The sequence below is a fragment of the Pyrgilauda ruficollis genome, unplaced genomic scaffold (genome assembly GCF_017590135.1).
Source record: "Pyrgilauda ruficollis isolate IOZ18807 unplaced genomic scaffold, ASM1759013v1 scaffold56, whole genome shotgun sequence".
Classification (NCBI taxonomy): domain Eukaryota; kingdom Metazoa; phylum Chordata; class Aves; order Passeriformes; family Passeridae; genus Pyrgilauda; species Pyrgilauda ruficollis.
The window spans coordinates 2055602-2079985 of NW_024527266.1; the positions used below are offsets into that span (position 1 = coordinate 2055602).

Consider the following 24384-nt stretch of genomic DNA (forward strand, 5'->3'; position numbering starts at 1 on the left):
TAAATATCTGCAAGATTTAAGAAAGGCTGATGGTCTCTGACTAATCAGAGGAAACTGCTGAGACTGGGAACTTCTCTTGTTTGGCAGAGACTTTGTCTCTCTGATTCACTTATTCCCCTTATAATCCTCAAAGCAAAGAGGTACTGCCATCCCTGCTCCTCAGAGGAGGGCAGATGTAATGTGACTTCTCCATCAGAGCCACTCGTGGGAAGACTTTGAAAAAGTAGGGATTTTTTGACCTTTGGTTTCCTGAGCCCTGAGGGAAAGCATGAAACCCAGCTTTTTGTCAACTCCTTGACTGGTAGCACACCAGAAGAAATGAAACAAAAAACACCAGCCCAAAAAGCTACAACGTCTTTCAAGCCTCTGAAGCTTCACAGTTAGCATTTATCTTTCAAAAGTTATTACTTCAAAAGTAATTTATTATTTTACTAGCTGTTCGGTAAGAGATCAAATAAAGCTAAGGCACCTAGTTAAGAATGTTCTTATTTTATTTTATTACCATTTGAGGAACTTGATTGGTTACTTGAAATGGTGGAGAGAATAGCTGAGTAGGAGTTTGGGCTGGGTGAAGCCAGCTAGCCAAGAGTTTTGCATCTGGTTTACAAAAGAGCATGAGTAGGCTGAAATTCTGGGCTGATGAGATGGTCTCCACTGTGACTACACTTCTTTCTTGGTAGAGAACTCGGTACACTTGACACGTGAGCCATAGGGATGAAAGAGGAGTTTATTTTCTGGAGGACTACAGGATTTCACTTTGCTGGGTTCTGTGGCCATTCCTGCTCCTATGGCAATGACACCAGGATGCTGGTCACTCTCTTTGGATCTAAGCTACACAAGAGCTGACAAGACATCAGAAATTGTCCAGGTTTTATCTGAACTGATGACTTAGAAATGGGAAGCATCATACCTTATGTCAAAAATTTGTCTGAGCCATGAAGGCACTCTCACACCTTTTGCCAAAAGGCTCAGGAGCTGGCAAAGGAGACCTAGTACTGTGGTCCAAAAAGAGTTCAGTTCTGCTCGTGACCCAATAGCAGTTAAGTACTGCTGCAATGTTTCAATGGCGCTCTGCCACGTCCTGCCCTTTCTTCCCAAATCTGAAGTTTTTTGCCGGATCTGCCTCTTCCCAAATTTGATCAGTGTTGTTTTGCCTTGTGTTAGCCTGTGAGTCCCCAGATGCACATCCTGCTTGGGATGACCGTGACCCTGACATCAGTGGGAGCTGCTTCCTCTCACAGACAGTTCCAGCTGGACTCATCCCACAGCCTGTGTTGTATCCTTTGAGGTCTGGGAGCACAGAGACACTCACAGGCATGTCAGGCTGTGCCTGCAACAGCCATGGAACCCTCCTCAGTGGTTGCTGTGGATGGCTGTGGGTGGGTTCTGTGCAGCACCAGGAGCAAAGGAGGGAAGCTTTATTCCAAGGGTGGCAAGAAAAACGTCCCTGTGCTCTGAGGAAAAGGAGGAGAGAAAGTGAAGCGTCTTGGAAATTCCTCAAAAGCTGCAGGAATTGGTGAGGGGAGGAGGCTTTGAGATGATACATACACAGTAGTTGAAAGAACCTTTGCATTCAACAAAGAGTAAATTTCTCAGGGGAATAAAAAAAAAAAAAAAAAAAAAAGAGGGAGACCTGAAACTGTGTTTGTATTTGGAAGACTGTGCCTCGCTTCCATTTTCATATTGTCAAAATATCCTGAAAATATTTGTGGTTTTCTTCCTTTCCTGCCTCACCCCTAATTAGGAGTTTAAAGTGGGAAATGCTGAAGTATTTAATTTCAAATCTTTCAAAATCAAGTTTTTGACATATTTTGAAAGAAACTCATAGATCTAAACTACTATTTCAGCTCAAAAAGAAGAAAAAAAAATTCAAGCAGATCAGCAATGAACTAAACTGCAAACACAATGTTTCACTTGGGGTTGAACAAATGTCTTGAATTCATCTTATTTTTAGTTTGTTTTTCTCTTTTTCCTGAGTTTCAGTTCCACACACTTTCGGTTTGTTTGACCTTTTTTAACATTTCTATTATTCATCTCTAGTTTAGTTTTCAGTTTATTCAAATATTAATGAAAGAACAACAGTTACACATTATTTTCATTTCTTACTCAAACCATGTAAATGTCTTGAGGTTGAGCAAACAGGGGAAAGCATTCCATACAGCAAAAGATTTACAGAAATTATGGACAGAAAGCCCCTTCCTTGGAAATGAGTCAGTCTGCTGCTGTCTAGCAGAAAAAATCAGCAGGGAGGCATAGAGCTTTTAGAAACAGCTTATGAATTTACAGCTTGCTAAGTAAATGAATTCTCTGTGTCTCTCATACACATACACTAACTCATTCCCCACACATGCATACATACAGGTCTCTGGTGGAAAGTACAGGGAATGTACAGTCTGCAATGCACATGAACTTTCTCTTTAGAGGAGAAAAGAAAAGATTTTTCCAATAGGCACAAAATCCCACCCCCTCAGCACCCCTCCTTCCCCTGTGTCTGACACTGACTTCAAGGGAGGAGTTGAGCCAATTATCTGTGAGTCCTACAGAAGGAAAATCTGCAATTTGCCAGCAGTTGTGAGAGAGAGAGGGAGAAAGGCAGGGAGGGAAGGAAAAAAGACTTAACTGGCAAATGTAAAGAAAAGCCTCTTTTATCCTAGAGAGTGAATATTTTAAAGCAAATCTGACCAGAAGAAAAGAAGCCCGTGGGAAGGGATGAGCCAGGCAAGATCTGGGGAAGCATAGGGTCACTGAAGGCAACTTCCATGCCGACCCTCATCTTTCTGCAGAGGATCTGAGGAGGCACAGAGGCAGGGTGGGCCAGCTGGATGCACCCACTATCCTGCACGAGGAGGTGCTGCTCCTGAAATTCTTTCCCCACAGCAGAGCCTACAAAGTACAACTTGCAAGAAAAAGCAGTGGCAGTGGGAGAGACTCTGCCTCTCCTTTTCTTGAACTGAGCCTGTGAGGAAAAGACCTTATCTGCCCAAAGGGAAAAACTGCCACCAGTTCTGAGACTCTTCTTTAGCCTAAGTCAGTTGCCTGATCCGGTACTCACATCCATGGGGGAACGCCCTCTGGAGCCCTGCGGTCCTTCCCAATCCTGCTAAGTTCTTGGGAAATACTGGAGAAGAACTGAGCCCAGAATAAGCAGCGTGGGATCCACAAGCAACAGCCTTTTACAACAGCAGTCACCTCTTATTAAAATTATCAGCTTCATCAGACTGCACCAAGACCCAGGACTGCTCCTCCTGGGAAAGAGAGGTAAGAAATCAGCACGGAGTTTGTGGTGAAAAGTAGGAAACAAACATCCCACAGGAGTGATTCTGGTGTGCATGAAAATTACAGGGACGCTAGTAGTGAGTAAGAAGTGACAGGTCTGTTATGCATGTTACAGTTTGTGTCTGCCTATGTCCATTTTAGCTGGGTGCAGTGATTAACACTGGGGTGACAAACAGAGACACAACCAGCAGCTGAATTCAGAGGCATACAAGGGAGGTAGTTCAGAATTCTGTTCATGAATGGGGAGCTGTAGGGAGAGCGTACACCCTGATGGGAGGATGGAAAACTAAGGTGCAATAGCTCTGGGCAGGTTGAATAAAGAATATCTTCCTTAGGTAATCTCCCTCGGGGTGCTCAGGCTCAAATTTGTCAGTACAAGTGCTCTCCAGAGCATACAAAAGCAGGTTCATTGTCATTCATTCTGATGCCTGCCTATAAAAAGGGAAATGGTGCTTAGCTGGTAGAGGATAACACAGGGAGTCAAGAGAAATAGGGTTTAATGTTGATTTTGGACCGCGGTTTCAGCTTTTTCTGGGCAAATGAGCTTTTTCCTTAATTCAGTGTTATTTAGAGATAACATTAATTGCCTGAATTTCTATGACATTTTGAAATCCCTGCACTGTAACTATATAAAATACTAATATAAACTTTCTAGCATCAAGCCAGTACATAAAGCAGAAGGTACCACCAGGAATTAATCTATGCTCAAGCATTTAATAAACTGGAAGGAAAAGATGTAGATTAAAGCCAGCTGGAGGTTGTTTGTCTCCTCATTCTCTTCTGATTGATTTTGCTTTACTTAGTACATGAACATGTGGTGTCTCTCTGTTTCCTTTCTACTGTCTTTAATCTTTTTCACTGTATGAGCCCTGTGTTCCCCCCTGCCACTCCTGGGTGTCAAGGCTGAAGTTTCTTTCCTTTTCTGAGGAGGAAAGGAGACAGACTGTGTTGAGCTAGGGAAAAACTGGACTGAGGGGATAAGAAGAGAAGGCTCAAAACAAAAATGTAAGCTCCTAGTTCAATGGCACGCTCTGAGTCAGGTTTGCAGCAGAGGTGATGAGTAGCAACTCCACGAATCGAAATGCTGAAAAGCTTATTTTGACTCTGAGGGAAATGCAATGCAGTTATGAAAGCACAGGAGTCCTCTTGACTGAATGCCTTGGCAGGTGGAACAAGGACAGTGTAAAGTGGTCAGGTCCCTCAGCACGCATGTTTTGTACAGGACATAAAAGGCATTTGCTCAAAATGTGTAACTGTGCTCTCTCCCAGACGCTTTTGCACTGAGAGAAAAAGTGCAAAAGCTCTCTAGCAGGTGTAAACCACACAGTCCACTTGCCCTCATGCAGCTACACTGGTCCATCATGGCCTGAGGAGCTGCCTCACCTCTAGATACTGGTCCTGGGTGGTAAAGTCGCTTGTAGTTTTTATAACTCATCTGTTTCCCTGCTCTTCTCTGCCAAATAAATAAGCCTCAGAGGGTGAAAATAAGCATTTTTTTGTCTGCCCATGGATGCAAAACAGCATTGGACTGGCTAGGGATAGTGTAAATGGCAGTGTTTCGGAGACTGAATATGGTATTTCTGCACTATTGGAGACAGGTCCTGTGGTAAACAAACACAGAATCCAGTTCAAATACCAGCTGTGCTCCTTGCTGTCATTTCTGCTACAGCAATCCCAACAGTACCATAATTCTGCATGTGTGTGCCCATCCAAAGTTGTGTTCTAGCATTAATCTGGGCCTAATATTAGGCTGTCCTGCCCTCTGAATGTAATTCAGAGTGTAAGCTACTCCGAGGAGAGCATTGCATTTTCTTTTGTGCATTAGGTAGGGCTGAATATGCCATTGTTGTGCTGCAAATTATGGCAATAATAATAAAGAGTTGTGTTTTGCTGTTTCCTTGGGCTATAGCACAGAGCTTGTAATGATGCTGGATCAGAATTCCAGAGACTTCTTTATTTAGCAGTGACTGTACCTTCACTGCTGCTTTGGTGCTTAGCACATGTTAAACAACGTAAAATATTTTAAGCTCTTCCCTGAGATAATTGTCAGCTACATAAAAGCTTTGGAGATAAAAGTCACTCAAGGGAAAGATAGGAATCCAGATCTGGACCCAGAAATGATCTTTCTGTGTACATAAAGTACTTGCATTGTAATATTAAATAAACAACACCTAAGTTAAATAAATGGCACAGTGGGAACTTGAATATTCTTTAATAAGAACCTAGTAACCAAAATAAACTCTGTCCAAAATGTGCCTCCTTTGCTGTAACAGTCAGCTTTCCCCACACAGGGGCTGTATTTTTCTTTCAGCACAGAGTTCATTTGAACTGGTACATTTGAAAGGTCTGAGCAGCACTTTTTCTTTCCTATCAAAGTTTCCTGCATCTGAGTGCTACGTCAAAATGCAGTCTCCATGGTCTCTAGACTCATTTTAGATGGCATGGGTTGGAAATCTTTTCTAATAGCTATTTAAGATGGCTGTCCTTCATCTTTCCTCCTGCCTGTACTTAGCACCCGTGCTTAGCAAAGCCAGTGGCGCCTGCACCATCTGTATGTATAAAGACTAGAGCTCCTAAAAAATCTGTGTTTCTGCAGTTCCACCCATTGACAGCCATCCTGCTGCAACAATGATAGTTTGCTTATAGGGAGTTCCCACACTACCCGGCCAAACAGCAGAATTAAAATCTGTTTTCTAAAAGGTCACTGGAGGCACAAATATTTGAATTTATCACCAGCCAGTGCTATTTTGTGGCTCACGCTCCCTGCAATGAATATTGCATGGGACCAGCTATTTAAAGTTACTGAGATGTCTAGCTTGCACTGATGTTAAGCATGATTCTTGTTTCTGTCTGACTTTTGGCTGATCTCAGAAAATGAGTCTTATGCACAGTTCCTATTTAGGCAACCAAATGAAGCGATCTAGGTTCTAATGGCAGCTGCAGTGGCTGTACTGGGGAATCTGACCTCTGTGTTTATGTATCTAAATGAGAACCGAATTCTACTGAAAAATCTGGTAATGTGTAAGTGACACAGATGGTGGGAAGGAACCTGGTGTCTCAGTTGAAGAGCAGCTGATAAATTCAGCCCTTAATGTTTAAATGTAACAGCAAAGATCAATTCAGCCCTTAATGTTTAAATGTAACAGCAAATTACAATTCCAAAGCATGTTATTTTCAGTGTAAATGCCTTCATTTTTATACTACTTTAAAAGAAAACAAAGAACAACAACAACAATAAAACAAAACCAAAACAAACCACCTACTCACTGAAAATGAGACTGAGAAAAATCTCAGTATGGACCACTGATTACTCTGCTCTGTTGTGCAGGACTGTGCTCCAGAGTGCTCTTTTGCAAGCTTGTGTTGAGGACCTGCCTTATTTTACCCTCTGTTTGGTTTCTGATCTTTCCTCCAACTCTGCTGTTTCCTCTTTCAGGACCAAGCAATGATGAAGACTATGTCTGGTGGAAACTGCAACCTGAACGTGCCGGCCAAGAACTCGTACCGCATGGTGGTGCTGGGAGCGTCCCGGGTGGGGAAAAGCTCCATCGTCTCACGCTTCCTCAACGGCCGCTTCGAGGATCAGTACACTCCCACCATCGAGGATTTCCATCGCAAGGTCTACAACATACGGGGAGACATGTATCAGCTGGACATCCTGGACACCTCTGGGAATCACCCTTTCCCTGCCATGAGGAGGCTTTCCATCCTAACAGGTGAGAAAGTCGGGGGGAAGGTCAAAAGGACAGACGTTAGCTTGAAAAGTGTAGCCTGGGTATGACTGGTTTTTGGGAAATAGCGAAGGGACTGCTTGATTTACTGCAAGATGCATTTCTATAGAGAGATATTTCCTGGCTGGCATGTTCCCAGCACTATAAGGAATGCATTAGCCACAGTGGAGAAGTCCAGTGGGTGAAGGTCTGAAATTGAGATTTTCCCTTATCCATCTACCTTCCCCTCCTGCTTCATACTTTACTTCGTACTTCGTAAATTCACCATTTATTGATGTCACAAATAAATGGCTGAATGCAATTCTGTGGGTATAAAGAGCAGCAAAGGGCAAATTAATCATGTTGTTGTAGAACACACACAGTGAAAAATAAATATAAAATGCACAGAAAGAGAATTCTAACCAAGAAAGTCCCAAGTATTTTTTTATTCCAAAAATTTCCAGCCTGATTTCCTTGATTTAACATTCCAGTAGAAGGATAGCTTTACTTTTACCCTTTCTTCTTAATCTGCATCTAATCACACGTGTTTAAAGAGAAAAGAAGGGGAAGTGGTGGGACCATTTTGCATCTTCTCACTGTCAAGCCGTTCCTGTTGTGAGCTAAAATATATTCTTTAATTATAAAAGTGACAGCAGATGTATATTCGGCTATTATATTTTCTTCCTCGAGCCAGGTCTTATACGCTCTCGGAGGAACATATAATACACCCAAGATAGCTCAGCTACTTTTGGGGGCATAAAATAAGCAGGATGGCTTCTGCTGCAGTGTTGGAAACAAAAAAGTTTAATAAAAGGCAAAATAACAAACAGAAAAACTGGGCCAAGTGCAAGAGATCTGCTCCTGGTAAAAACACCTCACAAGAACCCTCTGTTCCTTTGTTCTCTTCTTTTTCTACCCGACTGGTCAGGTGGGATTTTTTGGCTTCTATCCAATTAGCTGCCCTTAAGTTTGAGGTGAAGTCTCTTGGGTCCTATGAGGTGGCTTTTCACCTAATCGATGAGAGAAACTTCTGGTCTTCTTTCCTTTTTTGGGAGACAAAGGATAGTTTTGTCACTCTGTCAACAAGGAGCACACTCCTACATTCGGCCACAGCTCACAACAAACCTTATTTCTGGATTCGCCATCCACCTTTCTAACTGGCCAGTGAAACATGACATTCACATCTGACAAGGCCACAATCCATATTCAGTGAGGTCCTAGAATCAGTTTCTGGGATGCAAATGTGAGCTTTAGTCTCTGAAAGCTCTCTTAGCATGTTCCACATGAGTGTCATTCAACAGGCAATGATTTGCCTTATTTTCTACTTGCAAAAGGAATTGTAAGTCAGGAAACGTCAAAAGGAAATGCCAGGGGATGTGTGTCATTTATGTATTAGGATTTTTTCATGGTCTGCTTCTCTTGAGGAAATGCAATGACAGTGGAGCGCACCAAGAAACCTCTCGCTTCTGACTTGAGTGGTCAGGACTGATTAGCTGTAAAGCTTCAGTTCAGGTGTTCCTTTGTGTATTGTGTAATCAATGGGTAAAGGCTGAGTGGCTACCAGCTCTCCACTCTTTCTGGCATCAGAACAGGATGTGTTTTACACAGAGATACAAACAAAAGGAAGTAAAAAGAAGAGCAATGCAGCAGAGCTGAGATAGAAACATGTCTACAAATGAGATAAAAACAGGCAATAACTTGCAAGCCCAGTGCAAACTAGGAATGCAACTGGATATGACAGGAATAACATCGTAGCCAAAAGTCTTTTCCATAGCACTATAGAAAGATGTGGGGAGTTAAATGAGAAGAACTAAAGTACAGCTGAGTGAATAGTTGCCAAAGGACCAAACAAAAAATATGGGGAGGAGATGGAAATAAAATAATTGCTTTTTTAAAATTTGCTCCTCTGAAACTGGCTGCAATCAACAAGCCTTTACAGTATCTTTTTTTTTTTTTAATTGCAGGGGACGTTTTCATCCTGGTGTTCAGCCTGGACAACAGAGAATCCTTTGATGAGGTCAAGCGACTCCAGAAACAGATCCTTGAGGTCAAATCCTGCCTGAAGAACAAGACCAAGGAATCAGCTGACCTCCCCATGGTGATCTGTGGCAACAAAAATGACCACAGTGAAATCTATCGCAAGGTACGCACTGACGAAGGTGAGAATCTTGTCTCCAGTGATGAAAACTGTGCTTACTTTGAAGTGTCAGCCAAGAAGAACACCAATGTAGATGAGATGTTTTATGTCCTCTTCAGTATGGCCAAGCTACCTCATGAGATGAGCCCTTCCCTCCACAGGAAAATCTCCATCCAGTATGGTGACACTTTCCAACAGAAATCCTTCCGGATGCGCCGAGTCAAGGACATGGACGCCTATGGCATGATCTCTCCCTTCGCACGCCGGCCAAGTGTCAACAGTGACCTGAAGTATATCAAATCAAAGGTTCTCAGGGAAGGGCAGTCCAGGGAGAGAGAGAAATGCACAGTCCAGTGAAGGAGGCTTGTGCTTCTGTCTGAAGACAACGTCCAAACGTCCACATGCAGTGCCTTAAAGAAAAATGGTCTGTGGAAGCAAAGAACAGGCTCATCGGGTTTATTGAGAAAACCCAACATGGAGAAATTATAACTTCCTGTGGATTCTGCTGAGTCACAAATGTAAATAACATCATCCTTGAAGATGACTGGGAATAATCATACAGCTGAGATACAAGTGATTTTTTGTCTTTGTAATGTAGTTCCTCTTCATTCCCCTTTTTGTTTGAAAAATACAGTCCTGAGAAGTAAAGACATTTCAACCTTATTGTTACAAAGAAAATAGATCAAAAATGCACAGAAGGCATTAACAGTGACCCAGCATGCAGCTCTTACTAAGAGAGAGGAGGTTATATGTGTGTGTGTGTGTTTATCTCTGTGCGCCCATGTGTATGTGTGCATGCATGTGTGGAGCTCTCCTTTTAAAAAGTGGGACTTGCATTTCAAAGAGCAGCAGTCTTAACTGAGCATTCCCAGATTGGGAGTGGACTCTATATATGGACGCATGATTTTCACTCACTTCTGAGGGCACCTACATTAAGAAATTGGTTTTATGTTTGTTGGGACAGTTACCATTTCACATTGACATGATTGTTGGTTTGTATTATAGATTTTATTTGGGATTTGTTGGGTTTTTTTTTTTTATTGTCTGGGGGTGGGCTTTTAGCAAAATCAGATAGCAAGTGCATTTGATATTAAACAGTATCTGCTTTCTACCAGTGAAAGGTGGTTTTCTTCTGTAACACTTGCTAATATGTACATTGAGTGAAAGTGAAATTATTCTGCAAAAAGCCAATGCATTTGGCTGCTTTGCAAGCCTGGTGTGATGTTGTTTCTCAAAGCAGCCACACCAATTCTGAGTTTCATAATACAAATGCCACCCTTTGCCTTTCTGGCCACTGGACTAATGATTTCTTCCTCTGCCTGTATCTGCTGAGAGTGACCAGACTTATATGTAGAATCAGACCATTTCAGAGGCAGGATTTGATTCTTTTTCAAAAATAAGAATTGAATGGTTATAGAGCCAGCTCCTTCATATTTCTTCTACTGACATGCTTCTAGTAATTTTGTTCACGGTTTCCCTCACTGTCCAGGAAAAGTTGCCTTTATCATTTGCACTGCATTAGTCCTTCAGAACAGAAGCTTTGTCCTAGCTGTTCAAACAGGACTGAACTGACTGGTCAGACAAATCTGGGGCTGTCCATTCACTTCTTTCCTTTCTCAGGCTTCCTTATCTTTAGTTCTCTTCCTGTTCTGCTTCTGGCTCTGTTGTTTGATGAGCTCCTGTACGCCCTCAAAGTCCAATATATTCTCTCAAATGTGAGCTTGCCACTCTTGCTGACTGGAATGAGATGTGTGCACACATATCTGTGGGCAAAGCATGGCCCCAAGACACTAAACAACAGTAGAATATATATGTTATATATACCTCAGAAAGATCTTCAGATAAATTGTCCCTCCCTCACCCTCAAGTTCTGTGTTTGGCTACATCTGCCTTGCTGTGTCCTGGGCAGAGCTGTGAGCTAGTTTGTGCCATAATTTGACAGGAAACCAAGAATGATGATTGTCTGTAAAAATTAGCCTCTGGGATTCAAAGTCCCATATTCATTTATCAACTCCACCCTTCATTGGTACTGTATTGGTAAAATACACTGTTCTTTTATTCCTGTTGCCAGAGCAGCACCTTTCTGACCACTTCTCCCTCCCTATCTATAAATATGTATATGGTTTATGATTAAACCTGATTTATTTATTAGCTGTGTCCTGGTTTGGTTGTTTGGTTGGTTTTGGGTTTTTTTTAGTTTCTCCAAGAATAATGAGGAAAGTCCTGTATTTATGTTGTGCAGGTAAATCTAGGTAAGTGAGTTCTGGGTTGAGACCAGATTGAGAGTCCTGATGAGATCTCCAGTAAGTTCTGGAAGGGTCTTTTATGTCCTCCAGACACCAGGGGCTACACATTTTCCTATTTGGAACAGAACTGTGTTTATACCCATATCTATCTATCAATCATCTTTTTGACCACTAACTTATATATAAAGATATCTGCAGAGGCAGACATCTTCCCCATGCTGCCTCCAAAATGAGAGAACAACTCTCTCCTCCCTACACAGAGCTGACGTGTTGATCCCTGGTGCAATTTAATGTGGTCTCTGCAGAGACATCACTGTTTATCTCAGCAATCTCTCCAGGTTACCATCTGTACCTCCCACTTCTGTGAGTCCTGGTCCCCCTGAGCACATCCTCACCACACCACAGACTCCCCACCAAAGTGCCTCAAGGACATGGAGCGGGTTTGAAGATGGAGTGAGAAAGGCATAAGTAATGGATATTGGTTGGGTTAAGGGACTCTGGAATACTAAATGAGAACTCCTTGCACTATAAACTATGCACTGCCTTACTGACCCTGCATCCACTCTCCCTGCCCTGCAGGATAAAGCTGAATTTTTAAAGAGCCTTCAAAATCAACTTTCTGTCTTTGTCTTATAACATTGACCTTACCATTATTTTCCCTACTTCTCTGCATCTCCAGAAACACACCAGATTTCTTTCACCAGTCTTTCCATCTTTTTCTTTCACCAGTGTTTTCATCTCTTTCTTTCACCAGTCTTTCCATCTCCACAAACACACCAGATTTCCCTGGTGTGTTTTCCACAAACTCTTCCATGTTTTCCTATTCCTGCCTCTTCCACCATGGACACAAAGCCACCCAACATGGAAAACCAACATTGCAGTGACAATAGAGGCACAAGTTTAGGGGGCGCTGAAAACCAAAGAGCAGGGCTCACATATGCTGGATGCCACAGGAATGCCAGTGAGCCCCAGCTGCACAGTCCACCTTGGCCAGCTAATGCTCAAGGTGAGAAGCATCTGAGAAACTGGCTGGGAATGAAGCAGCATTACAGTCACCCACAAAAAACAAATGGCAATAAGCAGATAATCTTATTAAAGTAATCCTCGTCTTCACACTGCATTTTGTTACTGATGGTAATTGCTTTTGAAGTTAGATTTTCATGCTCCTGAGGACGTTTTTTTTTTTCCTTTTATTGTATCATTACAGTCATTCTATTAATATCTATATATTATTTGGGCTCTAGAAGTGCTTACAGCCCCTAAACCAGACAGTATGTGTATCAGTTGTTTATTCACTTATTATTAAGTATAATATATTATTATTTATTAACTATTCAGTTAGCAGCCATTATGTTCTGTGTAAAGGCCAGGGACTGGGAAGCAGAGAGCAAGGCTACCTTCCTGCACAGGGGACATAAGGTAAGGCAGGAAGAGGAAAGAGGAATTGTTTCTTTCCTGCTAACCACTGAATGCATCTGGCTGTTGAACAGAAAAGGGAAGAGCTTTATGGGAAACTCTTATTATGTGTGTTCAGAACCTGTGACACCCTGAAAGGAACAAAGACTCAGAGGCACCAACAAAAAGAGAAGCTTCCTCTTTTTCCTTTTTTTTTTTTTTTTTTTTTTTTTTTTTTTTTTTTTTTTTTTTTTTTTTACCTTTGAGATTCAACAGACCTGCATGGAACTTACTGCAACCCAAGAAGTCATGAAAATGCACAGGACTAAGGGCAGGTCTGGAGGAAGGAATCTGTCTGGAAGAGATGCTAAGAGTACCCTTACTTGGTCTTACCTGGTATAATTAATTTGCTTTATTCCCACAGCTACCTCATCCTACATTGCAGTATATAAACCCCATCACTACTGACGCAAAGCCTTGCTTAGGGTTTTTTTGTATTTACTTTCAGGACAACAAGCAGAGACCCAGCTCAGGATCAATCACAGCCCTGGAACAAGACTGAGATTTATTTCTTATATTGCTGCACACAGCAAAATAGTCCTTGTCCTGAAGAAATTACCAATCAACACATAGGAGCTACTATAAATGTTGGCAAAAATCTAATCAAGACACAGGGTCAGTACAAATCAGGAAGGAAGTAGTGATCATGGTGAATTAAGTAGAAAACAATCTGAGGGTGGAGAGGACAGAATGAAGGCCTGTTCTGACATCCAAAGGATTAAATTAGGCTTCTGCTCTGAAGGATCCCCAGGAGAGCTGCTGCCACCAGGCAAGCCTGATGCTAGAGAGAGGCTTTCATGATGCAGCCTGACAAAGAGCATTGTCTCCTTGAGACCCTGGGGTCCAATATGTCTGATTGTTTGAGAGGTCAAAGGTCTTCCACAAAGGCAAGTAGGAAATGGTGGGATAATTTTTTAAAGGGCAGCAGAAGAGAGCTTCAAAAGGGTACTCACAAAGGGTGAGCAACAGGAGGTTGTCCAGGTAAATAATCGAAAAGATAGACTAGAATGTAAGCTATAAAATGTCCCTTTCATCTTTATTTCATACTTCTCTAGGCACAAGTCAAAAAAAAAGACATTTTATTTAGACTTTTTGTCCTTTCTCAAATGTTAGCTGCTGCTTGCTGCTGTGTAGAACCCACCTCCCACCTCTCATTACACCTTTTTCTGCCTTAGATTTACTCTCCTGTCATCTACCTTATTATGGGCTGCTTTCCTAGCCCTGTCCTAGTATCTTGGCTAAGGTAGAATGTTACAAGAAAAAGTGGTTTTGAAGTAACTGATGATTATTTGATTTGATTTGAAATCAATGTTACATTCAGGGGTTTTATTAGCATTATTGTTTCTGTAAAATTACACGGTGGCAGGCTCAGATTAAAGGATCTCCTTGAAAAAGTATATAAAACATGATAAAATGTACATTTCCCCCACTGGTTTCTATAGAAACAGCCTTTTCTCTGCACTCAGAAAGAGCAGGGAATTTGCAGGGGGGAGATGAGTAACAGTAGCTCTGCCCAGCTCAGATCTTTCACTTCTGAGTCCTCATGGGAAATTTTCCTCCCTTCAGTTTCTCTTACGTGGAGAAACAAAGACCACCAGCCAGTGCTGCTTTGCAGACTACTCTATGTCTTGTAAAGCTGTGGGATGGATATTTACCACAGACAAGAAAGTTTTATTGCATGATTTCCATTTCCATGAGGTGATTGTCAGCTGGGGCATTGCTCCTGGCACAGTGCCTGATATGGGGAATACACGCGGCAAAGTGCTATGAACCAACTGCTGTACTCAGCAGGTATGGTTAGAACTAACCGTGAGCCTTGACCATCTCCACTCTTCCCCATGCCTGGCAGGCTCAGTCTGAGCCTGAGATTTCTCAGAGAAACATTTCCTTTTGACATCATGGCAACATCAGCCAAAGACCTTTCCTTGCCTCTACCATCATTGGTCATCCACAGCAAGCAGAACGACACCAAGTCCCAGGCATCGTGTTCCTAGAAAGTTATTGACAGCTTGGAAAGAGACCAAGAACTAGCAAGAAAAACATTTTATGAGCGTAAGGGGATTGACTTGAGTAAGCCTTAAGAAAACTCTGAAAGGGATAATTCTGTGCTATGCAGGCAAACAAACTCTGAGAGAGCCTGGCTGAAAACCCCTTGATGTATTTGAGAGGTGGAGATGACAACTGAGACAGCTCTTTTTTTAGAGTTGGACAGGGGGATAGGTCAGTGGGAACAGGAGTATTAAGCAGGAAAATGTAGGCAAGACAGCAGAGCAGATTTTCAGGCAGTGGAATCTACTGGAAAATTTTATAAGAGATGTCAGGAAAGTCCCATTAGGAAAACACTGGGAAAAACACTGAAACCTACATGGCCAGCAGGGATAACCTGGTGTTGGCAGTGGGCTAGGCCCACTGAGCCAGTGGGTTTTCTTGATCCCAAACACTTGTTTCTGTGATGGACCCTGAACCCAAGTCTGCTTCAAAGAAATTTCCTCAGACTGTCTGTCTCCCAGTCCCACAAGTGGAGGGTTGGTAGTTCACTGGTCCCCTCCCAGCAAATCACTAACAACAGAGACAAGACTTCTTAAGTCAGACCCTGGCTTTCACAGCATTTCCACAAAGATTCCTGGACTGTTTGGAGCAAACAGCTCCTTTGGTGAATAGTCCATGAGCAGCTTTTTGTGCATTTGTTTATTGTTCAGAAGTATTTGATGACTCATTAATGCAAATGGGTCCTGTGCTTTAACTGGGGTGGTTAACTGAGATTATCAGTTCAGATTAAACATGACAACAAGGATGAATGAGGCCACTGCGTTTCAGGACATCATGTAGCAAAGTAAAATAACATAAAGGAAAAAAAGTCCAACTTGAGTATGTGTCCTCACATTACTCTGACCTAGAGGCATTTCAGATAGACTGTATTTATTCAAGAGTGCCCTCTCACAAGCATTTGGCTTTCAGCAGTTAGTACAGAACGCTAATTCACACATAAAAACATTGAATATTTTGCATTTTTTCATAACAATATCTCTTGAGTCCATATTTTGAGGTTAAAAAGAAGCAAAACAAAAAAGCCCTACAGTTTCCAGAGTTGTGGTCAATGAAGGGGTGGTGATGGACAATTCCGGCTGCAAGAAACAATTCCTTCACACATTGGGACCTTATCTGGAAAACTGGGCAATTCTATTACACTGGGACTTGTGGTCTTTCTGTTCCACTGGGTACTAAAGCCACACCAAACCACAAGAATCACATTTCCAGCAGTGGAGCTGCATCTTGCATTTCAGAACCCACTAGCATCAGGACTGTGACAGATCCCAACTAGCTCTTCAATGTCTTTGAAAAGCTTTCAGGAGTTTCAGAGTTAAAGTAAGCTCAAGCTGGTAAAATAACCATGTGTTAGGTAACATGGGTTTCTGTCTTCTTCAGGTCAGAGATCTAACCACCCCTAGGAAGAGTTCTACCAGTTTCCACACCCTTCACATAAATCAGTGTCTTGCTTTCCCATCTCTGAGAGAGGGCAAATAGCACTCATGGGATAGCTGAGAGAGGATAAACTTCATCTGGATTGCGAGGCACTTGGGTACCACACGATAGATAAACACGTTAAAAGGTGAAGAGGCAGACTGGAAACAAATATCACCCCAATCAGGAGCTGAGCTGCTGCAGTGCCAGCTACACGGGAGAGCAATTGCACTCTGCATAATCCCTCGTTTCTGCTCTACCTACAGGCTTGTTCTCTTCAGCATCTGCTGAGCTGGGAAGTCCTAAAAGCTATAGATTAAAATGACACACTGGCAAGCCCCTGTCCCTCAGCCACTACCTATCTGTGTGCTAAGCAGGAGTGTGCTGTGGAAAGGTTTTAGCTCAGGGACCCTTGGATGGATGCACAGCATACCATCTTCTCTCACCCTTCCTCTGCTAGAAAAACGAGTGTCTCAGGAAAATACAGCCTTGTTAAACACAACCTGAGGGGGTTAGATGATGGCATGGGTAAGATCATTGGCAGTGCTTTTGGCTGGTCCAGGGCAGAATGTGTCATCTTTTCTGTCACAAAACAGTTTGTTCCTTGCTGGGTGGCTCATTGCCAAGGTAATAAATAGAAGTTTCTAAAAAGAAATAAAAAAGGAAAAATAAACAGAGAGCAACGACTTGTTCTGCAAATTGACGGGAGACCTGCCTGAGGCAATGGATAAGGGGTGACAGGGATGAACAGCTCTCTTGTGGAGCCTTATTAAAGTGAGGAGCAAAGCTCTTCTCAGATACTCTTTATGAGATGCTGCCATCTGGGAGAAATCCAGATTGCCAATTACCAGAGAGAACAATTCCAGCTGGCCACGACACTGTCAAAGCAGAAATTATCTCCTTACACAATGGCACTGACTCAGACTGCTTGCAACTTTTGTCAACTTTGGGGCAGTTACACAAGTCCTGCCATCAGCCACAGTGCTATTTATTTGTATTGTGGAGTCCTATCCACAGACCAGGACCCCATTATTCCAGACAATATACAAATGCACAACAAATAGGAAATCCCAATGTATGCAAACACAAGGGCAGTCCTACTCATTATCTCCTGTACTCCACAGCATCTGTCTTATATCCTATGACGGCTTCTACCTGTTTCCTATCAGTATCTTATCTGCAACCTAAAGTGAGAAGAAGCTGCTGTATGCAGTATTAAACCACCACTTTCCTGGTGAACATCTGAGAGCTAATTATTTCAGTAAAGACCTAGGAACTACTACATTGTGGCAGTAGCAGCACCAAGACCTATTATAATTTAGTAATGCTCTTCCTTCAGGTGGTCTCACTGAAACAGAGAAAGCAGGTGTAAGGATTAAGCACTGCTTCCAAAAAGCTCATGGAATGGCTAAAATATTATGCTTGCGCTGGTTCCTCGCAGTGTTTCCCAGCTGTCCTTGCCGAGGAGATTTCTCTTAGGCAAACGGAGTGTCTGTGTGGCATGTTGTAGTCCAGTTGTGGGGCCAGCCCCAAGACAGCTGTGGCCCATGGTTGTTCAGACCTAGCTCTGGACTGTGTCCTGAGACAGGCAAAGAAGCTCTCTTACACCAGGCTATCGTGAAATCTGAACCAGGGCAGGAAGTGAGGCAGCCATGCTGGCATTGCCAAGTCGTGGCAAAGGCCTGCTGACTGCCCTTTCCTTTGGTGACCAGATAGTACCTCAAGGAATGTCTGTCCCACTTCTGCCTGTGATCTGGGACCTCCCATAGATCTCAGGAGAAAGAAATGTATCATATACTGCTATGAGCAGTATATGTACCCACTTTGAAATACAAGTTGATGGAACAAGACATTTTTATCCATCTACAGAATTTAAATCTGAAAGCAGTGAAAAAGCACAAAGACTCCTCACTGACCCCACTGTAGAGCTGTAGCCCATGCAAAAGCTGCTGTTTCATCTTACTCTCCCAGAGAGGAATACCTCCAGCACAGGCTTTGACAAAACAGTTCACAGTACCCTAAAATTTTGTTTCCTCCCTCCAGAGGATGATCATTGGAGAAAGGGGGGCCCTTGCATGGTAAAACCCTCACAGATGAAAAAAAATCCAGCCAATGGAGAAAGCCCAGGTAGCAGCAGGACACCGTGCTCTGCTAGACAGTGAGCATATGTGTAAGAAATGAACACCCTTGGCTCCAGGGAGAGCCTTACGGATGTTTTCTATCCCTTCTTGAGACTTCACATCATCCCCAATAAATTTTCTCTTTTTAGACAAGAATTCTGCCAAAGAGGAAAATGTCTGAAACCACCTCATTAATTAAGGAGCCTTGGGTTTTGATGATTTTCCATGGAACTTCAGACTCTGAATTGACTTTTGAAAAATAAATGAGCTTAGGCTCACTTAAGCACTTTTTCAACTTCATCCAAACTGGTTGAGTGAAGAAGGAACATTTAAGGACTGAGATTTATGAGGAAGAAATACTGTTGTGAAACAAATTTCCACTAAAATGAAAACTGAAAAAATAAGTGACTTTGGCTGAGAGGTGCTTTAACAGTGAAAGTTTTCTTAGTAAAACAAGAACTGTCTGAGAGGCCCTTCTGCTTTGTCATTCATTAACATTAGAAAAACTAAAAAAAAAAAAAAAAAAAAAAGAAAAAAAAGAGAAGCTTTCTGCTTCTTAAAAGAACTGAAAAAAGGAGTGTATTCCTGAGAGAAATGTTCAGTTTGCATTTTTTCCCATGGTATCTTTTTGTCCACCAAGAACTAAAAGAAAACGGAGGGTAGAACTCCAGGCATAATCTGTGCTCCCACTTGCGTTTGTCTGGCTCTGTATTCCCTATGTCTATCTTTTACCTCAATGGCTATAGGAGAATATGAAGCAAGAACATATAAAGCAGCCAGTTTTGCTTTGACTAGAGATATGTGTTATCCTCCAGGACTCAAACACAGTAGAACATCATTAGCAAGTGAGTGATAAAACTATCTCTAAATTAGTTCTATGTTTTGTGTCTGCCATTATTCTTAATTAGGAAGGTCCTGTCCTCTTCTATTCCATTCCAAGTTTTTACGAAAAGCCCAGAAGGAAAAGAAAGTATCTGTTATTTCTAGCCCTGGTAAACTTCAAGTGAAAGGTTCCTCTTTTTTCTGCTTAGCCAGAATCAAGAGGAAATCAAATGGCTGTGTTGAGCTGTGCTGATACTGCCAGATACTTCCCCATTTTGCATGTCAGACTGCAGTGCCATGTTTGTGCCTCCTTGATGGCTTTAAGTCCATGTCCTTGATGTATGCTCAAGCCTGCAACCAGAGTCTCCACAGATACGGCTTTCACAGCCTATTCCCTTTTGGTACGTCTAGGAAGGTGACTGAGGAGACAAAGGCTTTTTGTATCCATGGCACAGTGACTCTTCTCTGCAATATGTTGTGTTCCATCTCAGAAAGCCATCAGATGTCATTTCATGCCATGTCACACAGAGTGACAAATTACTGCCAGAACTGAGGGTTTTCCCCTGTCCTGTCTTGCTTCACACAAGTCAACATTGATGCCAGGCAAAGCATTAGAAACTGTATGGTAAAGAGTGTAGATCACAGGAATCTTACTGAAATTCCAGGTCACAGTGCTTATCTTATCTGTGTCCCATACAAGACAGAACTGTTTTTATCTGCAGAGAAATGAAACTTGTGATAATACCCTAAAAAGGGACTTGTGATACGCTCCAACAGATCCAAGTCCATTGTGGGGCACAGCCCCAGACCATCCCAGAAATAAGTGTACAGCCAGCCAAAATGGCTTTAACTTCAGAAGTGAGAAGTCAAGTGAGAACACTTTGGAAGCCTGGCAGCACTACACCAGGGCAGTTATGCAAGACTCACTTGATAAACAGTGCTGTGTTCAAAGAGTTTGGTGCTGGGGTACTTACAGAAAAGTACAGCTGAGCCCAGAGTTTAGGGTCAGTAGCGTCAGAGAGACGAGACTATGTTGGCACAACACTAACAAGCTTCCAGGGCAAGTTTAGGGACAAACTGGTCTTTGAGACCGTGCCAGCAAGGCAGCAACATCACAAAGGCCTGACACACGATAACTGGTCCCCCAGTTGTCTGCTGTGACAGGAAACGTCAGAGGCTCATCCCTTGACATGACTCCAACTGAATATGGGCATTAAGCCAGAAACTGCTCTGTGGTGGGATGTACTGCCTTGCCTCTTTGCCAGGGACTGAGCCTGTCAAAAAAGGTCAGGCCAAGGGTGATGAGAGTCAATCTTCAGGTTACCCCAACACCGTGAAAGACAATTTACTTCCTGAAGCCTGGAAGGGGCAGACAAGAGAAAACACAAAAAAAGTGGGCAAAACATGGGAAAAAACAAGCAGACAGGGCTGTCACCGGGTGAAGATTGTCCTGTGGGCAGGAAATGTCTCTTTGGGATAGTTTCAAAAGTTTCATTTTCTGCCTGTGTTCCAGAGGCCAGAGGCAAGAGCCTGACTATTTTTAAAGATAAGTTTGACGCATTATGAAGGACCTTTTGTGACATGATAGGGTGTTGCAGTCAGGAAATGGACACCCTGACCCAGGAGAGGCATTCCAGTGCTGCGCTCCTGAGCTCGGGTTCTGGACGCTACAGGCTCCACTCTTTTTCTCAGGAGGAGACAGGAAAAGAAATGAAAAAAACCCAAAAGCCAAACCTTTCATTTTACTCAAACAGAAATAATCCAGAGGGAAACAGGAAACTTCAGGAAGCAAACTCAGATGAGCAAAAATAAGGGTGTATGTATGTCAGATGTCCCCTTTAACTGAGTAGTAGTGCTATTCCTGGGATCTGGGGTTTGACATCAGGCCAGCAGTAGTAGCTGGGCACCAATGGCCTATGACTTGCTGGGTTGATGTGAAAGCACAAGTCCATGCAAGGTATTCCAAAAGTCTGTGCCTCCAATTAGGCTGTGAGAGCATGTTGCCAAGGGGAGCCCATACTAGCATGTAATCTGATGCAAGCCCAAAAAGCTGGAGGTGTTGATCCTGAATGCTAAACAAAAACACTGAAAACTAATACCCCAAAGACTTGGTCTTTTGTATCTGACCATAAAACTTGAGAAGCTGAGCAGTGGTTAAAGAGACAACTTACCTGTTGGAAATATAGGTCTCATCCTCGGCTAGAAATCTCGACTGCTTTCTCCATCCTGGGGACCACAGCTTCAGAGTCCTTGCCTCGTCACAGAAACAGCAAATGCACATTCAGGCAAAGGGGCACTACAAAACAGAAGCCACCAAGAAAGCTGGGACAGTTTCCCACCTGGACAATAACAGCCTCCAGTGTTCTGCTAGGAATTGGAGTGACACAAGCCTCTGCCCTGCAGAGAGGAAGACACTGTATGGGAGATTCCCACTTGGTGTTCCTTTTTGCTCTGCTCCATCAGGATTTATTCTGCCTCCATCTACCCTTCTTCTCTGGTCCACTGTCACCTCTCATCCTGACACAGAAGAAAGGGCTTTAAGGTGGAAGCTGTGTTATAGAATTCACAAAATCAAATGCTCAGAAGCAAGAGCCATCTTGGTCATGACTGTATTAAAAATTAAATGGTGCCAGGTTGTGTTCCCAGACTCCAGAACTGAATCACCCACTCTTAAATTATAGTACATTCCCTGTCACTTTTTGACCCAGACCAAGGAAGGGTCCTACCAGACAATGTCTTTAAACAGTCTGTGATTTAGCCCAGGCCAGGAACAATTCTTCATAAGGAGTTTGCAGACAGCCACCCTCTTCTGGAGGGTAATGACATTTAATGTAAGTAAATGCAGACCTTTCCATTCCAGTTGGTTTCAGTGCCAGAGAAAGATCCTACATTTAGTTTCCTAGTACAGCTGTAGCTACAGTATTGTTCAAGGAGCAGGGTAGAAAAGACTACAGGGTTTGGAAATATCTCTCATGCAACCTGCTTTTAGTGTGAAACAACATCATCCTTCACATCTCTGTGACAAAGAGAGCTGTGGCTGCTTCCTTCATCTCTGTCTCAGTTTATTAAATGGCTCATTGGTAAACTCATGGGAATAAACTACAACAGGCATGAAACTCACCTTTTTGGAAGGTATAGCAGAGAAACAGCAGCACATTTCTACATCTAGGGCTCTGGAGTAGCTAAAAATATATGTAGTGGGGAGGAGGAAAGGAAGACTGCTCAAAAAGAAATGAGGTGTGAGGGCAGGTCACACAGGGCAAGATTACTGACTAACCATGAGTCAAGGGTCTCATGCCAATTCACATTGCCCAGCTGATGCTATTCAAAAAGCTTACATGTACATGCAAGTCAAGCTACAAACTTTCAACTCCATTCATCTTTTGCATCAGAAGTACTTGGAGCACAACAGCAGTAAATTAGTGCCAGCTCTCCCACTGAGATAATTCAGAGGATCTTTTCCTGCCCAGCAGGGTTTGATTTTTCATGTAGATTCCACATTGTGATTAATATGGAGGTATTTTCTCATCTAACAGGGGAAAAAAGCCCCAAAAATACTCTAAAATCTTCAACAAATAGGGCTTTTTTAGGGAAAACTTGCTTTGTTTCTTCTTCTCTTCTCAGTGAACTATTAATTTAAATTAAAAATTGTTCCTGCAATGGGCAATGATACAAAGAGATTGATTGATCCAGCCTATTTCACCCTCATGTAACTTTTGGGGTATATGTACCTTCTGAGTGAGGCTTGTCAATCACCTTGGTACTTGATATTGTCCTTACCTCCCACACCACTGATTAGTGTCACTCACTGAACGAGCAGAGAGGGCGCGGAGGCAGATTCTGACAGAAGCAAGAAGCTTACTTCAAATCAAACTTGCAAAATACAGCCTAAGATTCATGCCATGTAGGTGGAGGGAGGAGGAGAGGAACACATCTTTTCCTTGAAGGACTCATGGCTTCATGGCTGCTTTTATTTCATGTAAAAAAGAAACTGTCTAGTTTAAGGAGGAGAAGAGAGAAGGTAGGTTGGTTTTTAGGACCACTGTGTGGTGCCTTGTAGTAAAACAGCACAGGGTGAAGGGGTGAGGGATATACCAGGAAACTGCACTACTTGTGGGGGGTCTCTGTGAAAGCAGGTCATCCATACCCATCTACCAGAGACAGCTAGATTGTTTTTATGGAATTATTTCCACATGGCAGGAGCCCAAGGGATTCTGAGTATGATAGAGAGGTAGGGAAGGAAGAAGGAGAGAAGTGGGAGGCTGGTTTTCACGTCTGCACATTGACAGCCAACATCTTGGAAGCTTGATGGAGAAGTCTTCTGGTAAATGTTGGCCTAAGAAGAGGTGACATACAGTAGCTAGAAATGGTGTGGAGCTGCAAAGAACTGAACTGGAATCTCTCCAAAACTTGAGCATGCCTGGGAATTGGAGCTGTGTTCACATCCTGTGAAGGGTTTATTTGGATGTTATGGAGTTGAAAGGGGCGTTGGAAGGTCCTAAATTTTATCTGGCTGCGAACAAAGAACATCAATTATACCTCAGACTGGGTGTGACAGAAATATCTGTGTTGCATAGTGGTTATTCGTGCATTTGGAGGCAGGACTTGTCTGGAGTGGGAGAGAGATTTACCTGTATGGCATGGGTTCCACCTTCTGCAAAACTAGGCTGTTAATATTGCTGAAATAGGTACTGTGAGGCTTAGGAATGCTGGGAAAAGGGTCCAGGGAGCCCTAATATCCCAAAGTCAAACAATAGTGAGCCCGAACCACTTCCACTGATGGCAGTGAGATCTGAGTGGAAGAAGGGAGTAAGTAGGGGAGGTTTGCAATGGGGTTGGACTGGGCTTTTGAAAGAGCCATATCGTTGGAGTGTTATGAGCTTTGACATCTGCGGGATGAGGAGCCTGGACAGCTAAATTTTGATGTGAGAAAGGAAGCCTTAAGGGAAAGAGGACATAAAAGGCAATGGAGGGCTAGGATGGAGCTCTTAAGGGTAGGGACAGATCCTCCTGCAGTCATTCAGGGGAAAGAGAGTACTTGGAGCAGCAGCTGCACATCCCAGCATTAGTCATCAGCCCCCAGCCAGTGTGTCAGGAGCCCCAGCCAGCTTCAACAGCCCTGGCAGAGGCGAGGGGAGCTGCAGGAGCAGGGCTGC

At 42.9% G+C, this 24384-nt stretch overlaps 1 protein-coding gene across 1 annotated transcript; it reads left to right on the top strand.

Annotated features, from left to right (window-relative positions):
* Positions 1–2560: 2560 nt before the first annotated feature.
* On the top strand, positions 2561–11271 carry RASD2 (RASD family member 2). Its single transcript, XM_041481682.1, has 3 exons — positions 2561–3258; positions 6713–6992; positions 8951–11271. The coding sequence occupies exons 2-3, from the start codon at positions 6722–6724 to the stop codon at positions 9478–9480; spliced, it is 801 nt and encodes a 266-aa protein (XP_041337616.1). The 5' UTR covers positions 2561–3258; positions 6713–6721; the 3' UTR covers positions 9481–11271.
* Positions 11272–24384: the final 13113 nt, after the last annotated feature.

Bases quoted from the DNA above. Each gene is read 5' to 3' on its own strand.
- RASD2 (XM_041481682.1), top strand. From the start codon at position 6,722: ATGATGAAGACTATGTCTGGTGGAAACTGCAACCTGAACGTGCCGGCC. The intron at 6,993-8,950 runs GTGAGAAAGTCG...TTTTAATTGCAG, and splicing joins GAGGCTTTCCATCCTAACAG to GGGACGTTTTCATCCTGGTG.